The sequence below is a fragment of the Canis aureus genome, chromosome 6 (genome assembly GCF_053574225.1).
Source record: "Canis aureus isolate CA01 chromosome 6, VMU_Caureus_v.1.0, whole genome shotgun sequence".
Classification (NCBI taxonomy): Eukaryota; Metazoa; Chordata; class Mammalia; order Carnivora; family Canidae; genus Canis; species Canis aureus.
In genome coordinates this window covers 8,715,636-8,739,027 of record NC_135616.1, presented here as the reverse complement: position 1 = coordinate 8,739,027, position 23,392 = coordinate 8,715,636, and the positions used below count along the sequence as shown (strand labels likewise).

At 46.2% G+C, this 23,392-nt stretch overlaps 2 protein-coding genes and 1 long non-coding RNA gene across 8 annotated transcripts; 2 read left to right on the top strand and 1 right to left on the bottom strand.

Annotated features, from left to right (window-relative positions):
- On the top strand, positions 1–10,283 carry LOC144315475 (uncharacterized). 3 transcript variants are annotated; one of them, XR_013381176.1, is made up of 5 exons: positions 1–161; positions 3,639–3,680; positions 5,313–5,428; positions 7,737–7,848; positions 10,092–10,283. It is a non-coding gene; the product is annotated as an uncharacterized LOC144315475 (long non-coding RNA). The 3 variants fall into 3 exon arrangements; XR_013381177.1 differs by lacking the exon at positions 10,092–10,283 and having other exon boundaries at positions 5,316–5,428; positions 7,737–7,849; XR_013381175.1 differs by lacking the exon at positions 10,092–10,283 and having other exon boundaries at positions 7,737–7,849.
- Positions 4,642–18,922, bottom strand: TMEM200C (transmembrane protein 200C). 4 transcript variants are annotated; one of them, XM_077900053.1, is made up of 4 exons: positions 18,349–18,922; positions 17,490–17,534; positions 15,756–15,917; positions 4,642–15,403 (listed from the first exon to the last, which is right to left on the bottom strand). In XM_077900053.1, the coding sequence occupies exon 4, from the start codon at positions 15,307–15,309 to the stop codon at positions 13,321–13,323; it is 1,989 nt and encodes a 662-aa protein (XP_077756179.1). In that variant the 5' UTR covers positions 15,310–15,403; positions 15,756–15,917; positions 17,490–17,534; positions 18,349–18,922; the 3' UTR covers positions 4,642–13,320. The 4 variants fall into 4 exon arrangements, with proteins under 4 accessions (XP_077756179.1, XP_077756181.1, XP_077756182.1 ...); XM_077900055.1 differs by lacking the exon at positions 18,349–18,922 and adding an exon at positions 17,717–18,170; XM_077900056.1 differs by lacking the exon at positions 15,756–15,917.
- LOC144315344 (uncharacterized) lies at positions 18,409–22,430 on the top strand. Its single transcript, XM_077899744.1, has 2 exons — positions 18,409–19,372; positions 21,922–22,430. Exons 1-2 carry the CDS (start codon positions 18,409–18,411, stop codon positions 21,948–21,950), a joined length of 993 nt encoding a protein of 330 aa, XP_077755870.1. The 3' UTR covers positions 21,951–22,430.
- Positions 22,431–23,392: the final 962 nt, after the last annotated feature.

Sequence of the window (23,392 nt, the reverse complement as noted above, 5' to 3'; positions counted from 1 at the left end):
CTCAACAATTTCACTTCTGGCTATATACCCAAAATAATTGAAAGCAGTCTCAAAGAGATATTTATACATCTATAGTATACAGCATTATTCACAATAGCTAAAACATGGAAGCAAATCTAGTGTCCATTGATAGATGAATGGATAAGCAATATATGGAATAGGTAAGCAATGGAATATTATTTAGCCTTAAAAAGGAAAGAAATTCTGACCCATGCTAAACATGGATGATCCTTGAGAACATTAGATTAAATGAAATAATCCAGTTACAAATACTAAAGAGTAGTCAAAATCTTACAGATAAAAAGTAGAATGGTGATTGCCAGAGTTTGTGGGAAGAGGAAATAGGGAGTTGTTGCCTAATGGGTATACAGTTTCAGTTGTATGAAATGAACAGTTCTGGAGATGAATGATGGTGATGGTTGTACAACAAGGTGAATGTACTTAATACCACTGCACTGTACACTTAAAATAGTTAAGATGGTAAATTTTATGTTATGTGTAATTTACGACACACACACAAAAAATTGAACAAGAGCAGCAATACAGCTCTGTTCCAGGGTGGTCTAGAAGCATATCGATAAAGGTAAGTCCTCTTGTGGGCAGAGTTTCAAGCAGTGTGCCTGGGTGTTCATTTTGGCTGGGAGGAAGACAGCCCAGAAGTATGGCTCTGCATTTATTCAGGATATAAGTGTAAGGCATTTAAGAAGGGCCACAACTGGAAAATTGTTGACAAGAAGGTCTCGGTAAAGAGATACGTGGATAGTCCTATTTGAATGAACACGGAGTATGAAGGTACTTGTGTCCCATATAAATGCTCACCAAAGAATAGTCTCAGGAGAAGAGGATTTTAATAATCAGGTAGACAAGATGACCCATTTTGTAAATGTCAATCATTTTCCTTCCTTCTATTATTGTCTGATGGGTTCATGGATGATCATGACGGCAGAGACCATAGTGAGCCCTCCAAATGGAGGCAGGTTTGATTATATTGGGTTACTTCTTCAAGGGAGGGACAGTGCTTTATTCTCCCTAGAACATACACATGTCTAGCTAAGAATGTGTCTTCCCTGCTAGAATGTTCCCGCTAAAACTCTATCTGTAGGCTTTGAGAAGGCCTTTTGCACGATCATGATATTCCATAGTTTTGATTCTGACAATATCCTGCAATAGGCTAATGCTAACAAAATTCACCAGTTTCAGTCATCTCAACAGCCAGCCTGAATAGTAGAATGGCTTTTTGAAGACCAAGTCACAGCACTAGCTACGTGGCAATACTTTGTAGGGCTGGAGAATATTCTCTAGAATGTGTGTGGTGTTCTCTGAGTCAGCAGCCAGGATGTGTTGATCTTTCTCCCATAGCCATGATTCATGTGTCCAATAATCAAGGGATGGAAATGGGAGTGATTGCTCTCACTATTACCCTTAACAACTTACTAGTGAAATCTTTGCTTCTGACAGGCTGCAGGTTGGAGTTCTGCTGGATCTAAAGATTTTAGTTCCCAAGGAAGGAATACTTTCAACAAAGGACACAGTTTGGGTTCCAGTAAATTGGAATTTAAGACTGCCATGTGGCTTCTTGGGGGCTCCATGCCAGCAAACCTACAGGCAAAGGAGGAAGTTACTGTATTAGGTAATGCTGTTGATTCTGACCATCAAGGAGACATTTGCTATTACACAATGCTAGCAATGAGGTTATCTGGAATGCAGGAGATTCTGATGGTGCCTGTTTTAATTCTCATATATTATAAAGAAAAATTACAACAAACTGACGTAGACAGGAATGCTCCTGGCACAGAACTTTCAAGAATGAAGGTTTGGATCATCCACCAGGAAGGGAACCACAACCAGCCAATGTGCTTGCTAAAAGTGAAGGGAATATGAAATATAAACACTCTTTTTTCTTTTTTCCTCACTCCAGCTTTTCATTTGTCTAACTCATGATAGGTTAACAGTGGTTAACTTTTTCAGATCTTAATATTTAGGGTACAGGATGGCAGAGGATTGGATGTGACTCAGCAATAAGAAAAATGAACATCACTCAAAGAACCACTGAACTTATGTTGTTTTTTTAAGAGAGAGAATAAGTGTGTATTCAGTTGTGTGAGGGATCATTTTATCATGTTAGGTAGACACATGATCGTCTTATGTCTTTATTTGGAAGTTAAATATGGCTAAAGGGGTGTATATGGATGCCAAGTTGATGACAGATGGATTCTGATTTTTTTTAACACACACACACACCTATGCAATTTCTCTCCACTTATCACACGTAAATATTATTCCTTTGCACACCAGTAGCCTCCACTAGAATATGATATTTCAAGGTCAAAAAGTACACATCCTTTTGCTATCTTCATTGTTAAACAAAAAGTCTGAAAATTAGAAGGTTTATGATAAATGTTTGCTAAATAAATGGACAAATAAAAGGAACAAGGGTGGAATATGAGGCCAGCAATTAGTACTCTGGTCAAGAAAAAGGGAGCCTTGCAGTGGACATTTGTTCACATTTCTAGGATATGAACCCAGGTACATAAAAGAATTCAGAAAGAACACAGAGTGAGATTATGTTATCTGTGGGAATAATGGGGATAAAAATACTTACTACCTGGACTACAGGTAATAAGAATACATCTTAGGGGGAGAGGGTAACAAGGAAGGGCATTATTTTTATAGAAAAAAGCATGTATCTTGAAGAGGGTATTTATTTTTACTTTAAGGAATACCTACATCTACTCAACAGTAGGGGGAGCAAGATGCAGGGAAATCTAAAATTTTAGAACATTAACCATAAAAAGTGTGAAGAAGATACGGAGTCATGTATGGATAAAAGCATGATAAAGTGATTTTTACACAAAACACTGAAAATGGGGTCTTGATATAGTTTAAATGCTGACTTGGTTTAAAATGGTTTGAAATTGCCCACCAGAGCTCTAGCGTGGCAGTGCACAGTTCAAGGGAGATTTGGCCATGATCAATGCAGGTGTTCAAATGAGGATAAAACAGAATAGATTGTTCTTAACCTAAATTAACTGATTCGTTCTTTAGCAGTGGTAAAGTCCCCAATATGTTTTTGCTAATTAGGCCCAATCTTGAACCCTTTATTGTGGTCTATGAAAAACCAAAATTGGAGTGAAAAATACTATTTAAATGAGCTTCCGCAGGCATAATATGACATGAGATAAAATTTGCATCGTTATTGCTGTATTTTGCTTGTTTTGTGAACAAGGATTATATTCTACCTTGAAATTCAAGAAGAAATTCATAGTCTATTTCTATGAAGTCTAAACTAGAGAGAATCCAGTTCACTTCAAGTGCATGACATCACCACAAATGAATGTTTATGGTGTTACCCTTTGAGAAGAGTTCTTTGAACACTCTCCACAGCCAATCTTCCCTTACAAACACCCCCAGCTGGCATCAGAACAAGTGTAAACTATCAAAATTATTTTGACCATATCTGAATTTTCTAATTATAGAGTCTAGAAAAAAAATCCTGTATATTCAAACTGAGCAACGTGGTTGCACAATGAATTATTCCTATTTTAATTTAGGTATGCAAATTGAGTCTGAAATCAATTCCAGTGCATGTACAATTGACATTTGTTTGGTTCACTTCACGTTTATGGTTTTTTTTCTAGTCTTACGAAGCCCGCTTGGCAAGGCCTGGAGCTCTCAAGCATGTGAGTCTTCGCTTACGCTCCTCCTATTGACAATAGTGGGCATGATGAGAATGTAAACTATTCTATATGAAAATCAAAATAGAATATAACAGGTGACCACAGGATTGTTCACTGAGGCTTATGTATCTACTTTGCTAGTATAAATATGAGCCTGGTCTATAACAGAATGCCGTTGCAAAGAAATAAAGTTAGAGTATTTGTTGATAATTTAAAGTTGCCATCTGTGTCAGAGAACTGAAGCAAGGATTTTCTTACCGTGTGATTTTTCACAGACCTCACCGTAAGGCAGTGAGTTGCAAAGATGACTTTGCTTTATGTTGCTGTAAGTTTACTGATGCATATCATATGTACACACATCTGAGACCTTTTTGGTCTGTAACTTTTGCAACTCAAGATCCCATTTAATGCTTCCTTCCACTTAATGGTATCCTTCCACTTAATGCTTCCATCATCAATCCCAGTTTTCATTTCAACAGCCTGATTCCCAAATTCCAGGCCAAGATCCAGAAATCAATCTCAGGCACTCGTATGAGTTTTAGGACATTACAGTAAAAATGTTCTAGATTTAAGATGTGTTCTCTGGCTCATCTTCTCAACAGTCTCTCCTTCCTGTCTTTAAGATTTTTATGGAGTACCTATGAGTCAAAAAATCCAGTGGCTGGATTATTCATTCTGACACCCAGGTGGTATCTTATTGCTGTCCTTCCATGAACGAAGTAAGCTAAACAACACTGGGATTTCCAGTGAAGTTGTTTTTCCTAACATGCGTAAAGGAAATCAGAGAAGAATGAGGCAGGCCTGTGACACTTTGAGGACCTCTTCATTTTCAGGGGCTAGAAAAGGCTATACATTCAACCACCAGCTCCAGGGGTTACAATCCACAACAGCCTTTTAGAATTGGAGCTTACAATTTCCTTGCAAATGACTGTGGGAGCATGGCTAAATAATTATACATCTCAACCATTGTGTAAACCAGTTTAATTAACATTTTCCAGGCATGTCACAGTTATACAATCACTAAATAATTTTCTAAAATTATGTTGCATTAGAAATTGCTACACATCAACTTGGATTATTTTTACTCATGGTTCTAATCATGCCTGAAATACGTTTTTTTTTTCTTTTTGTATCATTTTATTTATATTTATCTTGCTAGTATTTGGTACTTCCATTGGAGATGATTCATACTTACAGGCTAGCCAGATGCTCTGTTCAATTTATTTGTAAGTGTAATGTTTAATTGCCATTGACTTTATCAAAGCTGGCATTTTTTAAAGCAGTTATAGCATTATTAAATTTCCTTCTCATCCACTTTGTAATAAAAGAAATCTTGGAACACATTCACTCCCATATCCCAGCTTAGAATACACCATAAAAATAAAAAAGTTTTTGAGAGTCCAACATTTGTGGGATCTAAGAAATGAGGAGATTGCAAACATGCACTTTCATCGTGGTTTGGCTTTTTGGCAGCACGTTTCTCTCTATTTGAGAAGATATAAAAAATTGAGTGCAATTACTATATTATTAGTAAGGTACTCAAATTACTTTTTGGTCTCCTTTAAGCCCATTGTTATTATTATTACTTCTGCTAATATTATTATAAATGCATTCTTTTTTTTTTTTTTTCTAAAGTAGTAATCCCAAGCAAGCAAGACTGATAATTCAAGAAATGTTCTCAGGCATGAAACTGAAAGGAAATTAAGGATACAAATGGAAGAAATTGTACAATCAAATGTGCAAGCACTGAGGTAATATTTTGTGCTCCAAACACATTGAGATGTGTGGTTATATAAGCAGAAGGATTAGCAGTTAGGTCACCAAATTAGTCTTTTGAATTTTCTTGCTCTATCAAGAATTCAATTTGCTTCCTGGCATCATTTACTATGCTGTATTAGCCATAGTACTTTATCTATCAGTATTTCCAAATTATAAGCCTCTTACCCATAAATATATCTCTATGAAAGATTTATTTAGTGGCTCTGACAATAAAACCGCAATTGATAATATCTGTTGAACTTTATGTGCAAGGGAAAGCGCTTTTGCAAAATTCTCACTTTTGTGGATTAGAAAAAAGAATAAACACATTATATATTTTTGCCTTCACTGTTTTAAGCACTAAAAAAGAGCCTGGAGGAAACAAATGTGGGGAATTCCAAAAAACAGAAGGATACTATATTTTTGTTTACTTTAATAGAATATTTATATTGAAAAGTAGATTTTTTTGGGGGGGAGCTATCTTTTAGTCAGCAGTTTGGTGAGTAAATGAATTATTAGGCTGCACTCATACAGTGTCGAACCATTATTCTGGCTGAATCTGGTTTCAGTAACCATCCCCAAATTATTGCCTGTTTAGAAATTAGAAAGCATGGTCTTTTTGGTGTATATCTCATACACATTTGCAAAAGGATAACTAGGCCTGAAATAATTTTTATTTTTGCTAAGAACATGGATGTGAGAAAAAATCCAAATGGGATGCTTAATTAACAAGGATAAATTATTTTTGATCTGATATAAATGATTTTGCAAATTGACATAGAAATACATTCAGTTACCATGTCTAAGTTCTGTAAAAATGCCCTGCACTAAGATATCCTCAAGTTTATGCTGTTTCCAACGCTCACAGCACAGGGATCAAGGCAACATTATCCAGCATGCCGGAAACACACAAACATTGCCAAATGGCAGGTTCCCCACTCAGCTTTAGCCCTTTATAACACATCTAGAGAAATGATTTCCAGGACTTGAACATTAAAATTAAATTGTTATTTTAAAGCAGTATATAACTCAGCACAAATCATTCTTGCTCATAAATATAGTTTAGTTCCAATGAGAATATGGAATAAACATCCATGTACTGATACCTCTCAGGAAAGAATTCTTGCTAGTTGAAGTCAGTTACAAATGGGGAATAATTAAATGTCTAATGGTAAAGAATAGACATTTGGAGTATTTTAATGCCCAAATCACTTCCACCTTAATTCCGAATGTTTCTACTACTGATAAAAGGAGATAGATAGACAAATAGATTGGGCTTTTGTTGTTTTTTGTTTTTTCAAAATAAACATGTCCCTCTGAAGTTGTGGGGATTCTAGGGAAAGTCAAGTATAGTTGTCTTATGAAACATATCTAGCTTGCTGAATTGTGTTGTGTCCATGTAGTTGCTCATGCTGATTCCACTGTTTGACACATCATTCCTACCTTCTTGCACCTCGCTGACATTTTCTTCATTTCTCAAGATTCATCTGCCAGGGTCCACATCATGATACTCGTGACACTTACATTATATTCAAATCATCGGTTATGCGCCTGTGTCAAGAAGATCTGCAAGATCCGGTGATCTGGAATTGTGTCTTAAAGTTTAATCCTTTCCACCCAACAAAGTGCTGCCTGACTTATGATAGGCAGTTAAAAATGTATCTTGAAAGAGAGATAGAACAATTTAACCCAAAATGAAGTATGTATTTTACTGAAAGGGCAACTCACTGCCTCAGACAAAGCTGTTTACTCCTACAAGTGAAAAGAAATTATTTCTTTTCAGTTATGTCTGAAAAACAGAGTAATAAGGCAGTTACCACATAAAACAAAGCAATGGCCAAAGACCTACACTAACGCAAAGAATTTTTTTTTTTTTGCCTGCCTTGCTTCAGTTGACCTAATACACCAATTATAACTGATATTTTCATCCTTTGAAAGTATAGACATAAAGATACTCAAATTTCTCAATGTAAGACCAATTTTTTTATATCTTCCCATTTCTTTTCCATTAGCAAACAAAATTAGATGTTTAGCAATTCTTAGAATAAGTGGATTTGTGTCAGTGACACAATGTTGCGCTGAATTTCTGAAATATTGAAAACTATACAAATTAATGTCCAACCATGCATTTGCTGAAAAAATATTTTCTAAGGAATAAAAGTGACTGTAATGTTTCATTTTAAGACACTTGTCTACAAACCCATGATCTCCAAACCAAATGACCACATACTCATATGTGAAACAAAAAGCTTTCATTGTGACTTCAATCTTATTTCATGTTTTTTTGTTCTTTTTTCACAGGACTCCTTTTCTTCCACCTCTGGGTCTGCTTCCTATTTTCCTCCCTTGTGATTGACAGTCAACCTTCTTGCCCTTAATGGGGCTCAGTCACAGCGTGGAGTCTGAAGCAAAGGTAAAGCCATGAAGGTTATTGAGACAGGTGCATGCTGCTTCATGATATTGCAGGTGAATTTGCATAAGCTTTTTTAGTCTTTTGACTGGCAACATCACGAGCAGGAAACACTCTGTTCTCTTAGCAATGAATCAGCCGCCCATCCTGTTTGTCATACAGGGCCATAACATAGGCTGGCATTATTGATGGGGTGGGTTGAGAGTCAGTTTAAAGTTGAATAAATATATTTTCAGGTGGTAGAAATCCTAACGTGCCCCCCAGCTCAGGGGTGAAGGCTAAATTCCCAGGAGGGCAGTCATTTATAACTCCGACTGTGTCTCATGACCATATATAGATCCACAGCCCAGTGCTTTTCTGACATCATAAAGAAATAGATGACACACATAATAAGAAACTCACTTGGTTTGGCGAGTGGCAGGCAGTGTTTGACTAAAGTTGTGAATGCAAATGGACCCCTCAATTTGTGATGACTTAATATATAAAAAACAAACAATTTGCACATCCATTTAAAGAGACTTTCTTTTTTGAAGGAAGAAAAAAAAAAAAAAACCTCAAAGATGATTTCCCTAAGAAGAGAAACAAGTCTCCAAATGCTTTTCAGAGCTAGTCATTCAAAAACTTAGTCTAAATATTCACCCAGTGATTTTTACCCGAAAAATAAAAAATAAATAGTCTGGATTTATAGAAAACAAACTCCACAAATATCAATCCTACTCTTTATTTGAACGTAAAATGTGTTTTTGTATCTTGACAAAAATGCTATTCTGACCAAATGCACATTCATCAACTTTGTTTGTTCTAATTTTATGTTGTTGGAGGGCTTTTTTTTTTTTAAGCTCTGTAACTCAAAAAGAAAAATTCAAAACCCCATCTTCAAAAAGAAATCAAAATGACTAAAGAGAAAACCAGTATGGAAAAAAACCTTTTGTCTAGAAATGTAAATAGACCAACAGGCCCCTGCCCCATGTAGGTCTTCACTGGAGCAATCCTCCCAGGTCGCTCCTCTAACAGAAAGGGGCCTGGACTGCAGGGCTAGCCCGGCCTTCCTGATTCAGCCAGCCTCCTGGTCGGAAAGGAATACTCATGAAATAGAGCCATGTAAGCAGTTTGTGGCCACTTTCATAACTATATAATGTTATGACAATGGGACCGTGAGGGCCCATACCTAGCTCTCAGTAGTTCTGTGTTCTACTGGGGACATTGCAGGGGCCGAGCTTCTCATTTCTTGAGGTCCAATTTTTCTTCCTAATATATTTAAACTATATAAAGACTTCTCAATGCAGGGTAAGTTTGTCCCTAACAAGTGAGTAGTATATTTAGCCTACTAATTAATTTTCTGTATTTTGCCTTAAAAATAGCAGCTAACATTGACTGAAGGTTTATTTGTGCCAGGAGTGATTCTAAGTTCTTTGAGGATATTAGTTTATTTAGGCCTCATTTAAATAATTCATTTCATGAGTCAGATGCTCTTTATTCTCTCCACCTAATAGATGTGGAAACTCAGGTAAAGGTTATGTGACACCCCCCCCCCCATCCAAGTCATGCTTTGTTGCCTCATACTTTAGATTTTTAAACCTGAAATTATTCCATTAATAAAAAGGAAGGTAATACAAAATGATTTTAACAGATTAATTCTATTTTAAGTAAAACTTTTTATGACACTCTCCATGGGCCAAGTCCCAAATGCTCTACACAGATAGTAATTCTTTGAATCTTTGGTCAGGTCCTGAGAGGTAGGGAATATTATTATTCCCATTGGATGGAAAAGGAAATTGAGACACAGAGAGGCTAAGTAGCTTGCCCACTGTCACCCAACTAGTTAGTACAGGGTAGAAATATGGGGCGGTGGGGGAGGATGGATGCATGTGTCAACGGCTGGAATTATTTTAGCTTTCTAGTCCTGCCACTGTTTACCTTTGAACAAATTGTCCCATCTTTCTAATTCTTAGCAACCTCATTTATAAAGGGGGGATAAATTCCACGATCTCTAAAGTCCCTCCTAATAATCCTGATTGATTTGAGCCCAACAATTCCTGCCAAGTCACATGGAGAAAAACCTTGTTCATGCCACCCTGAACACTTAAACACAGATTCCAGCTTTTAAACTGGCTGTGCCTCCTAACACTTCTCTGCAAGTCTCTTAAGTACTGTTTCTGGGAAAGGATTTAGCAGGAAGCTAAGAAGGTAGAAAATATTCTGATGGTCTCCAGAAATGCCAATTTCAGTTCTGCATCTGCCAACAGATCCAGATAATCCTCAGAACTCTGTATAAATCCTGGCTCCTGGGATCCCTGGGTGGCGCAGCAGTTTGGCGCCTGCCTTTGGTCCAGGGCGCGATCCTGGAGACCCGGGATCGAGTCCCACATCGGGCTCCCGGTGCATGGAGCCTGCTTCTCCCTCTGCCTGTGTCTCTGCCTCTCTCTCTCTCTCTCTCTCTGTGACTATCATAAATAAATAAAAATTTAAAAAAATAAAAAATAAAAAATAAATCCTGGCTCCTCCATTTAGCAGGTGTGTAACCTGGGCGAGCCCTCCACCATCCTGACCTCAGTATCTTTCTCTGTAAAATGGGGACTATAAGGTTACTTCACTAGAGCTGCCATGAGGGGTAATTGAGGTGATATATATAAAGCATGTAGGACAGAACTTGGCCCACAGTAAGTAGTGAGTAGAAATCTAGCATTATTGCAGATCTCTGAGCCTCTGAAAGAGAAGATTATAAATTACCACCTTCATAATCGCAGAGGATTCTTTCTGAGGTCTGATGAAAGCCTGAGTTCCTCCCAAGGCTTGAAAAACTGAGCTTAGACTTCTTTATCTTCAGGGGAAAACACAAAAAAAGATCTAGTCAAATTGCTAAATGGATAAGATAGATTTGATTTGATACTAAGCTAGTTTACCAAAGTTATTTAATTTCTGAGGATCTGAGTCCACAAGATCAATACAAACTACAAGTGTTTAATCTGTTTTATATAAGTAGGCGATCAGTATTGTTAACTCTAGTCATTTGGTTGGACTGAACTTTCTAAGACAAGGGATAAATATTATTTATAAGGGATAAATATTATTCTCTCCACCTCTCTAGTTAAATTAAGAGGTAGTGGCTTTATAATTTGCTAAATGCCTTACAGTGCATTTTCTGAGGACTGGAAACAGGATTTTAGAGCACTGGCGCCTGTTTTCCCTTTAAAACAACCCGCCAAACTCTCTCAGTGTATTACCCATTATACAAGATAATGGAGAAGAGAAACTAGGGAAATTACAAATTGAGGGGGGGGGGAAGTATGATAAAACAATAGAGGCCAATGAAATTTAACACTATCTGGAGGTATCATTACACTTGCTTGTTGCTCTTACTAGTGGAAACTCACTTGTCCTATAGAAGAGCCAAATAAGTGAATCCACAGCTTTAGAGTGAGTTGATAAGATTAATTACAGATCCAATCTGGAAATAAATTAGGTCCTTTTAAATGGATTACAGAATGTCACACTAAAATGGTAGTTTGCAAAGTATATTCACTTTGCAAGGTTGTATGTACAAATATGATTATACCCAGGACAAAACAAATACCCTGAAATGAAGTAAAGCTTCTAGAGCTGAAGGCAATCGGAGGGACTATATCATCCACCAGAGACCCAGAGGGATTAAGTTTTTTGCCTAAGGTTATGCAGATAGTAAGTGGATATTCCAGATTTTAGCCAGGCTTTCTTGAGCTCAACTTGAAGGAAGGGTTATTCTTCTACAGCGTGCATGCAGACAACTTATTATAACGATAATAATAATAATTACAATAACCATTTACTGAATACGCAGTCTGAGCCAGGTACTCTGCTCCCCTCTGTACGCATAACTCCTTGCCCACCCCCTCATACCTCCATGAGGTATGTCTAGTTATCCCCATTTGATAGAATGAATGACTGAGACTCAGCATTTGTGACTGTTCAAAGCTACACAACTAGCAAATGCTGAGAGCTAGGGGCCTAGTCTCACTCCTGAATCTGCTCTCTTTCCACTGCTTCATCCATGGGGACTAACACGACCACATCGTTGACTGGTTTTCCTTTAAAATCAGTATTTGAGCCTCCTACAGTGATAGCCTAATGCCCGAATGGCCAAAAGAAAAGTAATACCACTCTTGAGATTCTCAGCCTTCACATCCAAAGGGAGAGGGCATCAGAAAGGTACATTGTTTACTGTTCTTGAAGAGTAACTAATTGACTTTTAGTAAAACCAAGTGTAAACTACCTACCAAATTATTAAAACATTACCTTTTTAGCCTACGTAGGCCATGGAGTCAAGATCATGAACTTAAAATCAAAACCAAGTAAGTAAAAAAATCCAAGGGGATGAAAAGGGGCCATTAATAAGCCTGGTGCTCTGTAGATTAATACTTTGAGGTAAACTTGGAAGTATTACGGAAAATCACTATTTAATGTTTCATTCTATTTGAAAGAGAAACTCCCAAATGTTCAATACTACCCTATATTTAAAAGTTAAAAATATACTGGAAACGGGTGGAGTCATGATAACGTGGAGCATTGGAGGGAGGATAGCTACAATCATATATAGTGACATAGCAAAATATTTTAGATTTACCAGCTGACCTGTTCGATGCTGCATGTGTGTTAGAAGTATTAGTTCCAAGGCAAAATGAAGCGATATTATGTTTAACTCTTTGTTTGGAAACTTCTTTTATTAAAAAAAAGATTTTTAATAACGCTATTTGCAATACAGGAGTGATAATACTCAATAAAGTATTGTGTACTTGGTAGAGTGTACTTAGGGATGTAACAATCCATCTGGATGCTGCCCCTCCCCTTCTCCATTAGATACCCTAGTAGCAAAATGTAAATACCCTTTTAAAAAATAAAGAGGCCTTTGGGCTGTTGGGAGCAGAGTAGGGGCGGGGCAAGGAAAGTGCTCTTCCCTGACACACTCTTGCTTCTGGCTTTGACTTCCTTCAGGAAGGTCAGTTCTCAACGAACTCAGACAAACCCTTCTATGCTCCGCAAAAGCACAGGAGAAGGAAAGCTTGTCATTCACAAGCAGCGACGGACAAAACCAGTGGCAGAGGACAGGGTTGGGTTAAAGGGGGTGGGGGCGGGGGGCAGTTGGAGTAAAGTGCAGTCACTCTCAAAAAAATATATATTATTTTGATCCTAAGAAAATTAAGAGAGTTTTATCTAATGAACTAGATTGCTGACCTTTTAATACATTTGGTTTTCATGGAACGTACAATCACCATCGGACATAAAAGACTAGTTTGCTTTTTTAAAAAATAATCATAATTGCTTGGAGTTATCTACAGGAATCTCGTGAACGCAATTCAAGGATAACATTCCGCAGCTCTTTGGGTGTTGGATGATTTCCTCGGGTACGTCCACGAGGAACCAGGGAAAGGTTAAACTCGCCGATTCAAGTGGGCGGTTCCCCAATTCTGGCTCCTTCCCGCGCTCTCGCTGCTCCTCTCCCTAAATGCCAGTGCTTTCCGGGTCTCCGTCCTCCACCGCTACGGCGCGGGAGCGGGAGATCATGAAAAGTTTCTCCTTGTTTGTAAAGTGCCTCTGCGCGGGCGGAGGGGGCTGGGCCGCGGGGCGCCCCCGGCCGGGGCCCCCCCCGGGGCTCCCCCCGGGGCTCTGCGGCGCACCCGGGGCCGCGGCGGCCTCGCAGTCTGCGCTCGGACGGGCCGCCGCTCGCGGGGCCGACTCTGCAGAGGGGCCGGCCTCCCGCGGGCCGGCGGGGCCCTTCTGGCAGCGGGGCGCGCCGGCCGACCCCGACCCCGACCCCGACCCGGACCCCGAGCTCGGCGAGGCCGGCCCGGCGGGGGGCGGGGAGCGGGAGGCAGCGCGCGCCAGAGGGCTCGGGTCCAGCTCCGCGCCGTGCGGGGCGGGGGGCGGCTCGGGGGACGGCGGCGCCCGGTAGTCCGGGAGCCCGCTGGTGCTGCGGCGCCGCACGGCCGCGTACCTGCCGGTCCTGGGCAGGCGGCCGCCCTGCCCCCTGGCGGCGCGCGCTGCCGCCGCCACCGCCACCGCCGCCGCCGCCGCCGCCGCCGCGCCCTCGGGCTCCCCCAGCTCTCCCGGCGCCCAGCGCGTGCCGCCCGGGCCGCCGCGGAGGTCGGTGAGGCTCAGGTCGGGCTCGCCCCGCGGGATCTCCCGAGAGCCACGTTCCCCGGGCGGCCTGTGCCAGCTGCAGCTCGCGCCCTCCCCGCCCGCGTCGGCGTCCCCGTCCGCGTCCCCGTCCGCGTCCCCGTCGCGGTCCCCGTGCAAGGGCAGGAGCGCGAAGGCGCTCAGCGAGGAGTCCACGAGGGAGCTGGCGGTGCTCTGGCGCCCCCAGCTCTCGGGTGGGCTGCAGGGCGCCGGGCTGCCGCCCCTGCTGGCGGGCGCGGCGGTGGCGGCGGCGGCGGCGGTGGCGGCGGCGGCGGCGGCCCGGCGACGGCCGGCCGCGCCCGAGCGCTCGCGGTAGATGCTGTACACCGCCTCCGCCAGGCTCGGGGGCTCCCGCGGGCAGCGCGGGGACGAGGCCAGGTCGGGCGGGGACGCGGCGCCCTTGGCCCCGCCGCCGCCGCCGCCGCCGCCGCCCACCGGGCCCGGGGGGGGCCACGAGCCCCGGGCCAGCACCGCCGCCGCCCCGAAGGCGTCCCCCGCGCAGCCGCCGCCGCCGCCGCCGCCCCCGGGCTTCAGCTCCAGGCCCCGCGACTGCACGTAGCTGAGGAAGCCGTTGAGCGGCGGGGCTCCGGGGGGCGCCGCGGCGGGGGCGGGGGCGGGGGCGGGGGCCGAGGCGGCGGCGGCGGCGGCGGCGGCCAGGTCCTTGGCGCGGAGGCTGTGCACGTCGATGACGGTGGAGTAGAGGTCCCGCAGGTTGATGATCTTGGTCTTCCTGTCCCGGTTCTCGTGGAGCACCGCGTTGGCGCAGATGAAGAGGAAGATGCCGATGCCCATGATGAGGGGCCCGAAGACCTTGAGCTTGTCGGAGTGCAGGTACCCCGAGAAGAGGCGGAAGAACAGACCCGCAGACGGGGACGAGGCCGCAGGGGCGGCGGACCGCGCGGGCGGCGTGCTTCGGGGCGCGCCCGCCACACTGGAGTTGGCGCCCCCCCGAGCCCCCAGGGGGCTCCTGGACCGGTTTCGGCTGCCACCGCTGCTGCTGCTGCTGTTGGCCACGGTGGGGACGCGGTGGCCGCTGGCGGCGGGCGGCAGCTGCTTAGCCCCGTCCCTGCCGGTCCCGTTGGCCTTGGGCCAGTAGCCCACCACGGCCATGGCTATGCCCACCAGCAGCACCAGGATCCCGCAGAGGGCGATGAGCCCCGAGATGGAGCACAGCTTTAGCTTGCCTTTCACCACCACCACGTCGTTCTTGCGCCTTCTCTTGGCTTTCCGCTTGCGCTTGGGGACCTGGCCTGGGGGGCGGAGGGGATCCTGCTTTCTGGCGGAAATCCTCAGGAGGCCGCCGGTGGCGATCATGGTGAGCCGGGGCCGCGCGGGGCTAGTCTCCGGGGCGGAGGCTTGCGTAGTGGGGGCGCCAGCTGCCCACTAGCTGCTCCGCCACCTCCTCCTGCTGCAAAGCAGAGGAAGACAGTCAGAGGGTAGAGGCTCGGCTGCAGCAACATCCCACGCTCTGCAACCGTCCCGCTCCCAGGTCCCACCACAGGGGTACCCCCCACTCCAGGGCCACCCACTCAGTGGGGTGCCGGATGTAGAGACCAGGGGGTGGGGTGGCTGGATTAGGGCCGAGAAACGCTGTTGCAGTCATTGATAGGAGGTGATAAAACAATCTCAGAGAACGCCTTCTTTTCTTCCCCACCCCCCTCATCCCACACACCCTGTAGGTGATATTCCAGCGTCTCTGGTCTCAACCCCCCCCTCCCCCCCAACGCTGGCAGCTGAGGAAGTGCTGAAGAAGTGCTGACCATTAGTAGAAACCAAATGTGGGGACTCAGAGCGGTGGTTGAGGACTTCCCTGGCAAAAGCCTCTCCCTTTGTCCTGTGGGAATCAGAAGCTTGCCACGGGAGCTGTACAGGAGGCTCAAGGCTCTCAGCAGAGGAATTTGTTAATGTTTAGCCCAAAGTCACTAAAACAGTCACAAAAGTTATTATTTTATAAAGACAAAGGCAATTTTCATCACTGGATGAAAATTAAAGGTCACATACTGGCAGGCAGACGACTTATTTACTGCAGATAATAAAGAGTTCATTTTGGGGACAACACTAGAACGACGTCACTCTTCTGACAATAAATCCCTCCACAAAGTTGTTTCCCACCGCTTGCTGTTTCTACAGCTACAGGCAAGCAGCCTTTTCCTCATCTCTTTTTTTTTTTTTTTTTTTGAAACATCTGGACAGCTTCTTGGGGTGGAATATTTAGTTTTAGGTAACTGGTTATGTAACTGAGCTCTTCCTTCTGGCCTCCTCTCCTCCCCCAGAGGAACTCCCTTAAAGGTATCATGTGCTAAATCTCATCAGAGACTTTGAGAAGTCCCTTAGAATCTCTAAGATCTTTTTTTTTTTTTCTCCTGTGGGAAAATTACAATCTTAAAAAGAAAAAAAAAAAAAACCAACAGCCACTCTCCCATAATAGCTTTCTGACCCCTTTTTAATGTGCCAACAGCACTCTTCAGAATCCTAATATTCAAATAAGTAGGTAATTAACTAGGTATAGCAGTCTACATAATAATGATGATTTGTTGAATGACATCCCCACAAGTGAGAGCTTGTTTTTTCTTCATCTTTCTCTCATGAGGTCATTTTTAGGAAGGTAGGGTGGCAACAATCAATGGACTATCCTATAGGAAGTTTAGTCGTTTATAATACAGCCCGGGTAGGTAAATGCACAGATGTATCTTTGTGGATATCTGTGAGCTTCTAAAAAATCTCAATCCTGCTGGATCCCCAGAGTAAAACATTTTCTGTTCCATTGGTTGTGTTCCCTCCTATAACAGAGATGCTAAAATTGAGGCATTGTATGAATTTGAAAGGCTCTGATATCACTCACAAGCCTTTTGGTATTTTATCCTTTATGAAATAATTCATGTTTTAGAACAAATTACCCTTTGAAAATGTGGGATTATTTAGGAAGAATTTTGCTTTTAATTGGTGCCTGGGTAAAGAGCTTTGGCCCTTGATCCCTCCATTATGTCAATCTAGGCAGAATCTTTTCTCCACTGGTGGAAAAGCAAACGGTAATCAGCTCTTTACAATGTTTGCAAACCAATGTCTCCTTGGAACTTGGTTGCAGAGAAGAGAAATACTAGGTAGTTTTGGGAGGGGTTGGTAGAGAGAATACATCTATACGCCTTTAAAATTTTGTTTTAAGTAGAGGCTGCACCAGTAAGTACAGATTGTAAAAAAAAAAAAAAAAAAGAGTAGCTACTGTTCATCTGTCACCCCCCAAAATAAGCACATTTATTGTGTAGTTGTAACATAGAGACTGCTGTTTTAAGTGATCCCTAGACTACAGCATCTTTAATGCAATAATCTGGAGATCTGCGGTTATTTTGAGGATTTAAGAGCCAGACATTTTAGAAACAAAGCTAGGCTCAGTTGGCAGGGTGGCTCTCCCAGAGGTTAGGGAAGGGCTAGCATTTGGCTGGGCATTGATCAGGTGCAGCAGGAGGCTGAGCATATTTGAGAAGGAGGATACCCACTTGTATTTCTCTTCGATAAGGCAGCTTTGGCTCCGGGTAGCAAGACTGTAAGGAGAATTGGAATGGGTTTCAACAATCGTTTATAGATCTTTAAAATTAGTTTAATAGCTAGTAATTAACTCCCTACTTTATCATTCCTTCAGCTCCGCTGGAGGCTGAACTCCTTCATAATGTATTGCCATCTGACCTGAAATACTGACAGCTGTCAGACGGCCGGGAAGACCCACCTTTGGAGGCTTTTCTTCGTACATAATGAAGGGAGGCAAACTTAGCAGTCGAGGTTGGCTGCCCTCGCAATTTACTGCCTGGTGCTGGTCTTTCCGTGGTTAAGGGATGGAGGATGGGGCGGGGGGGGGGGAGCAAAGGAGGGATGTCTAAAAATACAACCGCTTCCAAGAGAGACATTCAAGTTCTCGGCTCATGATGGATTCAGCCCCACTCTGCGTCTGAGGCTCCCCCCGCCTGTGGGCTGGGAGCGCCCCGGCCAGCCCGGGACTCGGTCCAGGTCCTGGCCCCCCGCGAGCCCCCGGCCCTGCTATCTGGTCTGCTTATTTATGTTGGAGTCACATGAGTGCAGCAGCCGGGAGTCCGCCTCTGGAGAGAGAGCACAGGCAGGAGCGGAGTGCGGGCGATCCCGAGCTCGCTTCCTGCGGGCAGCGCGGCCGGTGCAGCCCGCCCGGGACGGGGACGGGGACGGGGACGGGGACGGGGACGGGGACGGGGACGGGGACGCCCCGCGCAGCGCGGCCGCGCAGACCCGAGCCCCGGGCGCAGGGTGGGCAGGGCGGGCTCGGGGGCCGAGGGCTCACCGAATCGCTCAAAATGGCAGCACCGCGAGCCAGCGGTATCGCTCACTTACCCGGGAAGGCTGGGGCAGCTCGCGGCCGGCGCTCGGGCGCTCGGGCGACACAAAGGAACCATGGAGAAACTTTTCTCAGCCCGGGCCGACGGCGGGGCGCAGGGAGCGCGCCTCGGGGCCTCCGGCCGAACGCGGCTCAGCAGCCCGGCGGGGGCAGGCGGCCGCCCCGGGTGCGCGGGCCCCTCCGCTGCCGAGGCGGGAGCCATTTCCAAGAGTTTCCAAGAAGTGTCGGGTCCTCCGCAGCCCGCATCCTGCCCGGGAGCCGTCCCCGCCGCCGCCGCTCCCCCTGCGCCTCCCCGCGAGCCCAGCCGCGGCGCTCCCGGGCCGCCCCAGCGCCTCTTCTGTGCGGCTGCGGCGCGCCGGGCTCCGCCGGGTGGAGTTGAGCCCGCGGCGGCGGCGGGGAGCGGCGGGGACGGCGGCGGGGACGGCGGCGGGGACGGCGGGGACGGCGGCGGCGGCGGCGGCTCGGGGCGGCCGGACTCGCGGCGGTTGCTAAGAGACCGGAGCCATGACACAGGGAAATTGCGGCAGGATGGCAGTCGGTACCCGGCCCGACTGGGCGGCTCGGGGCGCCCCCGCCCCCGCCCCGCCCCGCCCCCGCCGCCGTCCCCCGCCCCCGCCCCCGCCGCCCCCGCCGCCCGGCCTTCGGGGGAGCCGCAGCGCGAGCACCGGGAGGCGCGGGAGAGGCGGGAGGGGCGCGGGGCTGGGGGCGCGGGGCGGGGGGCGCGGGGCGCGCGGCCCCTCGGCCTCCCCCGCCCCCGGGCGCCCCGGGACCGCCGCCCGCCGCCCGCCGCCCCGCCCGCCTCGGCCGGGAGCTGTGTTCCTCTCCCTCCAACTACCTGTCTGCGCCCCGGGCGGGGCCGTGCCTCCCGGAGGGTCTCCCGCCGGCGTCCGAGGGGCGCTCGGGGCCCCGGGCCTCGCGCCCTCCTCTGCTCGCCCTGCCCTCCGCTCTCGGGCACGACCCGGCCGGGGCTGCTTCCCCCTCCCGCTCGGGAGTTGGCGGCGGGGACGCACAGCCAGCGCAGTAAGTTGTCCCCCAGCGAACTCGGGCGGGCGGAGCGGAGCCGCCCCCCGTCCCCCCCCCCCCGGGGTGGGTGCCCCGCGGGCCCGGGCAGATGCCCCCGCGCCCCAGCCGAGCCCGGCGCTGGGACCGGCCCCCTCGGGAGGGACCGCGGGGCTTAGATCGGCGCGGCTCGGCTCGGCTCGGCTCGGCTCGGCTCGGCTCGGGGTGCTTCCCGGGCCGCCCCTCCTGCCCCCGCCCCGTGCGGTGACCAGCGAGCATTAAAAAGGAAAAACTCCACTTCTCGGGGAATGGGGTTAGGACGGAGGTGGGGGGTAGGGAGGATACCCAAACTCCCTACGTCATCTTAAAAATGAGAGAGGGAGAGAGGGAGAGATCCTGTTTCCTAGCTCGGCTCTGTCCTCTCGACTGCAAAGTGAAAACGACAGGAGTATTGAAAAAGTAAGGAAGATTGTGATTATCTGCCCAAGTGGGGCAACCAGGATTCGGAGAGAAAGCAAGAGAAGAGCAGGCAACAAAGAGTGCTGTCCGAACTTTGGGGTCCAGACAGAAAGCTGGGGGTGGTGGTGGGTGTGGGTGTGGGTGTGGGTGTGCCGTGGGTGTGCATGTTATACATGCTGAGTTTTGCTGTTCAGGGATCCACAGAACCCACACAGGAGGGCTTTGCCGGCCACAGTTCCACTTACAAATTTGTTCCTCCTTAATGTACACAGCCTTCGCTTGTGTTTAAAGCACAGGCACCTGCTTTTCAAAAAGAACAATAAGGACACAAACATTTACAGGTTCAGTGATATGTGGACCTTCTAATAGGAAGGGTGGGGTGGAGATGTTTGGGGAGGTGGAAGGGGATGGAGGAGAGACGTTTCCTGAAAGGAAACGCTGCACCTGCCTGTTGGAAAGGATGACCTCTGTCACCCTTTCCAAGCAAATAATGAATCTGGGTGATGATCAGGGTGTTCAGAACCCACCTCTTTCCACCTCTCTGTTCCTGCTCAGATTTCACTAGAAAACAAGCCATGTAAAGGGAAAGTTTCAAATTACACATTGGAGTGTTTTCTTTTAGAGAAATCATTGCAAAGGAGAAATAACTAGGTCTGGCTGTCATCTGTAAAAGGCTTTTTGTTTGTTTGTTTGTTTGTTTGTTTGTTGTTTGTTTTTTGCCCCCAAGCTTCCAGATTCCTTGAATCTCAAAAATAATCTGGTATTTTGTGCAAAGACAGGATCTGAGATCTCATTTCATTACACAGCTGGCTGCCAGGGGCCGTGGATGGCAGCTCCTCTCCTCTGTGGGCCTCTGTTTGCCAAGCTGTATTAAGAGAATAATATCGCAGAACTTCATTAGGATTTTAGAGGGATTAAGTCATTAGCAGTTTCTAATTTCCGTATAAATTATAGTCATCATTTGCACATTTAAAACTCACTTAAGGGATCTGAAGAAGAAAGGAATCCTTTTCTAGACAAATAGGCCTTGGACATAGCCAGTTTTTCTTATGGTGATGACCGCAATAAGATTTATGGTTTATTACTTAGAGGCTTCCTTCCAAACTGAGCTCTTTGGAACTCCGAACTGTTCTACTTAACCTGAGTGTTACTACCCTCAGTAATTTTGTTTTTAGGTCAGGGTATCAGAGGAAATCAGACAGATCCCATCTGTTTCCAGCGGAGTCCTTTATTGTCTCTGTAATAGTATAGTATCAACATACATTCCTAGGGATTTCTGAGTTGTGTGGAGTTATCTTATTTGGCCCCCCTGGAATTATTTTCCTTCTGAGTTTACCAGCCATTTCAGTTGAGATGATTTCTGGGATTGTGGGATACTTCCTGTCACCCTGCTAAGGACTAAAGGGCTAAGACCAGCTAATCGTGATGATTCATTAGTGTCTCAAGAACTCGGAGCGCAGGACAACATACTGTAGCAGGAGAGCAATGAAGGCCTTGGGGGGAAAAGATGAGCTTCCTTTAGTTGGACTAAACTGACCTGAAACCTTTCATTTGCTCTTTCTTAAAAACAATCCTTATGTAATTTTTTTCAGTTTCATAATTTATTCACAACCCATTTGCTTCCTCTGATCTTTTCATCAACCTGGCCTGGCTCCCCAGCCTGGGCTCCCAGCACTGCTCCAGAGGAGCCGGTGGCAGGCCATGGGTCCACCCAGGCCCCTTTTGGTCTCCAGGAGCGGGCAGGGGGAAGAGCTTGGCTTATTTCAACAGCTCAGTGATGCCAACCTCTCCACACACCCTGCCATCACCGATTGCTCAGGCCGCAGACACAGAGGCAGTTTCGTTCAGTGGGTTCTGGAACCAGTCTGTATCCTCCATGAACGAGCTGCTTTATTTAAGTAAGTAAATGACTTAATCTTGCCGGCCTCAGTTTCCTCATCTGCAATGGGGACAGCGACACTAATTCCTAGCATTATGGTGAGGATTAAACCAATGAAGTTTTTATAAATTAATGCCCTCCAAGTGGTAAACATGAAATTTAGCTTTCAACCTTGCCAGTCCCCCCTCCCAGCTTGTTTTCCTCACTCTCCCATTCTATTCCTATTCATCAGGAGCCACATGGGACCGCATCTGCACTTAATCTCTCTGGAATGGGTTATGGAATCAGCTGCTGTGATTGAACTCTGCTGCCTGTCCACATGGCGGAGGCCCAGGGCCACTCACCAAAGGCAAAACACTCTTTCCATTGCTGCTTCTCTCTCTGTGCCCTTAGCCGGGACCCTTTTACTTCACTCTGCTGGGGAACCCCATTTTCCAACTCATGTCACTCTACAGCCAAATTCCTCGTCTGTGAAGACACAACCAAGAAAACATTCTTTAGCCTGAAGCTTTGAGGACATCACAGAAGGGACCCTCAGGCCTTCTTTCTGGCATCTTGAACACGGTGGAAGGAACCTGTTACCGCAGAGTCGAACACAAGATGTAAAACTTCTGTTTCCTCATGGCTTTGTCCCCTGCCAGGAAGAAGCAACATGATGAGCAAAAGCAGGACAAAAGAAAGCAAGAAACTAAGCAATAGGTTTAGCAAATAAAAATATTGCATGGGACATAAACCTAAAAACGCTTTGTTGTTTATCTGAAATTTTGATGTAACTGGGCCTCCTGTCTTTTTTTTTTTATTCATGAGAGAGAGAGAGAGGCAGAGGGAGAAGCAGGCTCCATGCAGGGAGCCCAACGTGGGACTTGATCCGGGGTCTCCAGGATCAGGCCCTGGGCTGAAGGCGGCGCTAAACCACTGAGCCACCCGGGCTGTCCTCCTGTCTTTTATCCACAACTCCACCACAGCATATCCTTGGTAGCCTCACAGATGTTTTCGTGGCACATGTAAAGGATGAAAGAGCCTGTGAGAAAATGCGAACTGTAACAGTACATTAAAGCCTCATTTGATTTCTTTGGGAAACAAGATAGGCAGAAAAACACTGAGCAGAGCCTGGATAGAGCAGGAACATTTGGAAGCACAAGGACAGCATGTCCACAGACAGGCAGCACTTGGCCTTGGGTTTCCTCACGGTGAGGGGTTCCACGGTTTGTGTTTCTAGTCCTTGCCCATGGAGCCCTGCCCTGCCCAAGGGACGGGCGCTGGCCTCTGCCTCCACTCCCCCCAAGTCCCACAGACGAACCTCTGAGATGCAGAACTCAGCATCCCTTTCCAGAACTTCAGTTTGGAAACGGGGTAAACTCATGCTAGTGTCAAGGTCACGATCAGGCCCATTTCTTGTGTTTCTCAAAGGTGTCAAAGAGTTCAAGCCCAAAAGCTTTCACTACAGAGGAAAGGAGATGATGAAAAGTCTGCAGAGCATTCTGTAGAACACATCAGGTGGGGCCTTCCCTCCATCCTAGATAAATGGCATGTGGTAATATCAAGCAGCCTGCACTCTGCCTTCAGCCTCATTTCTTCTGAACATTACAAATCACCAGGCTCTCGATTAGAGAAAACTGGGGTTGTTTTCTCTTATAAATGGGTTCATTTTTGTACATTCAGTTTTCCCCTGCAACCAGCATCTTCTGCCATTTTCCATGTAT

Bases quoted from the DNA above. Each gene is read 5' to 3' on its own strand.
- TMEM200C (XM_077900053.1), bottom strand. From the start codon at position 15,309: ATGATCGCCACCGGCGGCCTCCTGAGGATTTCCGCCAGAAAGCAGGAT.
- LOC144315344 (XM_077899744.1), top strand. From the start codon at position 18,409: ATGGAGAAACTTTTCTCAGCCCGGGCCGACGGCGGGGCGCAGGGAGCG. The intron at 19,373-21,921 runs GTAAGTTGTCCC...CCTATTCATCAG, and splicing joins GGGGACGCACAGCCAGCGCA to GAGCCACATGGGACCGCATC.